The sequence below is a fragment of the Bidens hawaiensis genome, unplaced genomic scaffold, assembly GCF_021521415.1.
Source record: "Bidens hawaiensis isolate Kalapana, Puna unplaced genomic scaffold, B.hawaiensis_p1.1 tig00010069_1, whole genome shotgun sequence".
Lineage (NCBI taxonomy): Eukaryota > Viridiplantae > Streptophyta > Magnoliopsida > Asterales > Asteraceae > Bidens > Bidens hawaiensis.
This window is the reverse complement of record NW_027491760.1, coordinates 454,674-459,828: the sequence shown is the minus strand read 5'-3', so window position 1 is coordinate 459,828 and position 5,155 is coordinate 454,674. Positions and strand designations below refer to the sequence as shown.

At 34.8% G+C, this 5,155-nt stretch overlaps 1 protein-coding gene across 1 annotated transcript; it reads right to left on the bottom strand.

Moving 5' to 3' along the window:
* Positions 1 to 515: 515 nt before the first annotated feature.
* LOC143534138 (zinc finger CCCH domain-containing protein 32-like) lies at positions 516 to 3,991 on the bottom strand. The gene is made up of 7 exons (XM_077028713.1): positions 3,674 to 3,991; positions 3,386 to 3,540; positions 2,947 to 3,015; positions 2,772 to 2,891; positions 2,393 to 2,683; positions 2,025 to 2,312; positions 516 to 1,146 (listed from the first exon to the last, which is right to left on the bottom strand). The coding sequence occupies exons 1-7, from the start codon at positions 3,729 to 3,731 to the stop codon at positions 850 to 852; spliced, it is 1,278 nt and encodes a 425-aa protein (XP_076884828.1). The 5' UTR covers positions 3,732 to 3,991; the 3' UTR covers positions 516 to 849.
* Between the last annotated feature and the right edge of the window lie 1,164 nt (positions 3,992 to 5,155).

The window sequence follows — 5,155 nt, the reverse complement described above, 5'->3', positions numbered from 1 at the left end:
ATCCTCGAGTATCAAACTAACAATGGACCATTGTAACTCCGTCTTGGATATGGATATATACCTAATCAGCTGAGCTATGAAGAAACACGTTATTGAGCCCAAATACACCTCCGCTCAAAAAAACATGTAGTATATTATTGCTGACTATATCAAATAAATAATTTACTTTTAATCTTTAAAGACGAATATTAGACATCTCTTTCGTTGTGCAATAGAAATTTCTTTTTGTAGTTTATGATTGAAAGTAATACTTATATTCCTAATTATGTGACATCATATACCTTCCAATCAAACACATAAAAAGTTGTGTTCGGTTTAGCACTTTAGCCTATAGAATGGAATACCATATTCGTTATGTATCATCTCATTCCATCCAATCAAACACAGTTCATATGTCAAGAGTTGTATTCTGTATTTTCTTGTTGCTTGTAGGTTATCTGTTCGTTGGATTTATATAATAAAAGATACACCATATAATAAAATAGAATTATTTAGCATATACACAAATCATTTAGAATAAAATCAACAGCCTTATATAAAAGTTACATAATTAAAAGTTGCATTCATAGAGGTTAGAAGCGTTGTGGCTCATCCATTTATTCCCAAACTAGACAGAATGCAACCAAAAGTGTCATAAATTTCAAGTTACACAGACTCAGTATTAGCATAGATATTTGCTATACATAAATATATATATAAATATAAATATAAATATAAATAACGCTTCACAAACATGCACCATACTTCATACAACACACTTCACATATTATATATATTTATCTTACTATGTAACACCTGAAAAATGCAGCACCGGGTGGAACCCGAGTCATATCGAAAAGACATCTTCGACTACCTTGTTTGAGAAGAACTTTGACTCTGACTTTGACTTTGAACCGAGAGCTGCACTTCACTGGTGGAACTTGTTTGACCCTGGGGAAACATCAAACCGACTGAACTACTTGAATGAGGATCCATTTGGGACCGTTCTGAGAATGAACCCGAAGAAGCCATGGTCATGTATGGTGCGATTGGTATGTCAGATGTTGGTCCATAACTAACCGTCCCTGGTAGCGGGTGGTCAAATTTGCAGGTGCGCCCGAACTTGCAGTGTCCATTTTGCATGTAAAAGTTACATGGCTCCACCCCCTGTTCAAGTTCACTCACAAAAGTTTATTTTAGTCTAAAGGAAATCGTATTTATGGTTAAATGAACGTCTTGGGTATCACATACACAGCAGCAGATACAAATGCATTATGCGGTTCTCAACAAATAATTGGTTGATTTGGTTCTGAACCAGATGTCTCTCTCGGCCTCAGTATATATAGACATAGATATAGGGTTCTATGCATAAGACATTTTTTTGCAAAAACAAAAGGAAGAAAATAAATCATTCATTTTTCAGATTTAAAAAGTTTTAATTATAAGAAAACAATATAATGCAATGACTATTCGTCTCTTCTAACATTCTAAAAGTACATAAACAAAATTCATTAATATAGAACCTACACTCATAAATCATGTGAAGGTATATTTCCTACAAATAACCTTAACCTAAACGTTTAAAGATGAAAAAAAATTATGACCAATTAGTTTAGTGGTTTTTTAATGTACATAACATAGACATTTGTATGCAAGGAGTAAAAGTTTTTAAAAATATCAACCATTGTTCTTGCAATAATTTAGTCTTTTGTAAACATATACATACACACACACATATACATGCACACACACGTATACATATTATATATATATATATACATTTTTAAAGTAGTTAGTATTACACTCACACATAACACATGTATCAGCTTTTAATGCCGAAGAAAGTTAACCAACTTCATAAGAAAATTACCATCTTTCATATACTATGTTATCTTTATATTAATAAGATTACAATTTCAATGTTAATCAGTGAATCCAAATTCATCAGTATAACTTATCACACATTGTTAATCTCATAAAATCAGTTCACTGACATGAACATGATCTTATAAATAATAAGATTATTATAACATTAACGGGCTTACCGGGCGCAGAGGAAACCCGAGGGGGCTAAGCACACAATTATCCTTTGTTATTGCCCAATCTGGCGGATGATGAAACTTACAAGACGCCCCAAACTTACAATCACCAGTTTTCATGTAGTATTGACATTCAGGTTGACCAGGTCTTTCTGGAAATATCTTTTCAGTTTGACCACTACTTATCGGGCCAGGTGTCAAGGGTCGATATTGTGCTGCAAAAGACGTGCCCGAAGTATTCACTCCATATACAGAAGGTTGAGCACCCGGAGACAAAGCCGGGCTCACACGTCCCTTCAACTCATAAAATTTTAACACAATAAATAAATATACAAGTGTAAGCTAGTAAGTTACAAAATAATATTATTTCTTACCGAATAAGGACTCCAATTTGGTAAAGGAACCATGCCAGGTGAGAGTAATATAGGACCATAAGCACCTGGCGGGTATGAGCCGGGTACTAGTAGCGGCCTTGCAACCCTAAACGAGGGGGCCGATGGACCCGCATACTGTTCAGGTGAGGGAGACTGCACTGTTGAATAAAATGGACGTGCAGATGCTACTGGCGGCATTGGCTCGCCAGCTGGTTGAGGGTGGTTGAATTTACAAGCTATACAAAATTTGCACTGCCCCGTTTTCAAATAGTAGGAGCATTCTTTCTCTTCCTGTTTTGATACATAAAAAGTTTACAACTTTAACATCGGTACACCATACACAAGAACAAGAATAAAGAAATAGGGTCGAAATAGTTACCGGTCGTAATGGATATCCATAAGTATTTAGTGGCACGTTACTCAAAGATCCACCCGCATGTCTTGGATGGTTAAACTTACAAGATGCACCAAACTTACAGGTGCCTGTTCTTAAATAATACTGCACATTCACAATCAAACACATTTAACGCAGAAGTTGAATTAATAAAGTATACCTGACAAGAAGGTTCTCCAGGCCGCTCTGGATAAGATCCCATTCCCGCAGCCCTTGCAGCACCTCCAGCCTAATAATAACCATCAATATCATAACTTACACAGACTTCAAATTGATGATTTTAACAGTCTATATACGTGCTCTGTTTTTTATTAGTGACAACAGTTTATACGCGCTCTGTTTCATGACAAGACGGAGTCTAGTTAGATTCAAAACATAAGTGTACCAATAACTTAATAACTTATTTTTCAATCATAATAAATATTTTTATGCATCTCCAGCCTAAATAATATTAATAAGCATCAAAATCATAACTTATAAATTAACAATTTAACAGTTTATACGCGCTCTAATTTCACGCCCTAATTTAGAATAATAACAAAATTAAAAACCATTATCAACCGAACACGAAAACTAACAACAAAGGATCGAACGATTACCGAGCTACTCCGATCGGGAGGATAATTATATCTGCACTTGGTACCATATCCACAAGTTCCAGTCCTCATATAATAAGCACAATCCGCCATTCCGGGTCTCTCGGGATAATACTCACCTCCTCTTACACCCAATAACCCCAACCGCCTCATCGATTCTACACACATTCCCCAAATTACACACAAACAATACAAATCAATAATAAAACACCGTACATTGTTCAAAATCCAAAACCCTAAAAAACCCACCAACAGAATCAATATCCGAACCCAAAAATGAGAACCCATTACCTTCAAACCCAGTATCTTGCTGAATATGATCCGTTGTGGTCCGTCCGTACAACTCCATTAATTAGGTTTTTCGGGGTTTTATTTACAAAATTGGGTGACGAATTCGACGAAAGTGGGATTGAAAGAGCACCGGCAGGGGTTAATGCGAACTGGGTTTTCGAAAAGATCGATCAATTTGAGCTTGATCGATCGAATGAAGGGTTAATTTGGTGCGTGTGTGTGTATGTGTGTTTGTGTGTGTGTACGAGTCTTCACTGCATCATCAACTTTATTGTGTTGGATTGTATTGTATGCAATTGCAAGTGACACTTTATTTGTTTGATTTTGTTTGGTGGAAAAAGAAAAACGAGATGAGTAACCGACACTGCTGGTTGTGAAATTACTATTTTACCCTTCGGGTTGTGAGGGTAACATGGGCAAGATGTGTGGTCTTGAAGGGTAGTTTTGTCTTTTGCTAGAGAGTTCTAATTATTGGGTGTGTGAATATGGAGTAAATTCTTCTCGGTTTATGTTTGTCCCGGAATAAATATGATTATATTTATGTGAATGTTTATGGAGGCTTGAAGCAAGAATTAAAATTGAGAAATATGTGTTTGCTTATGATAGTTTTTTTTTCCCTGGATGAAATAAAGGTTAAAAGTTAACCTTAGGGTACCTGTGTCAATGAATGAGGGGGCGGGGTAGGATGAGTGGCGTAGAGAATTGATGATGTGGGGTAGAGGAGGCGGCTCGATTTGGATTTGCCACAACGAAGAAATAGGTGGAGCGGAGAAGGATGCGGGATGTCAAGAGATTGACACTAGGTATTTTTATTATATTAACTTTTTTACGCATTTAAAATAACTTAAATTAACGAGATGTAGAGCAATACGTAATTTTAGTTGTAACACCTTTGAAAAGACGTGATAAAAGTATTTCATATGAGAAAAGTTGCCATCATTGTCTTTTCGATAATACTAGAAGTCGTATTTCTCTATTAATATCGTGTAAAACTTTACTCATTTATAACTTTAGCAAAAACTCAGAACATTGTAATTAATTATCATAAAGAACCTACTAATGTGACACTTTAACGTAAGCGACTTTAATAACCAAAGTAGGATTACACGTTATATAATCAAGTAATAAACTTAAAACCCAAGCATGTCTATAGAAAGTTACACATCAACGTATCATACGTTGGTCACTAAGTCCGTATGTGATTGATTTCAACTTTTAATTATTTTAGCGTTATTAGATATAATATTTGATTTAAAAATATACATATTATTTTTATTTATTATTGTGTTTATATATATTTAAGTGATATTAGTATTTCATGGTGAATAATAATTTTTTTAAAATGCATTTTCTTTTTTATTTCTATTTCTAGACTTAAATAATTGATAGCGGGCCCCCAAAATTTGTCGGTTAGTTCACTCCAAGTTTTACTTCCTCGGCTCCTGAAAGATTATTAAAATACATATCTTTTGGTTCTTTAAA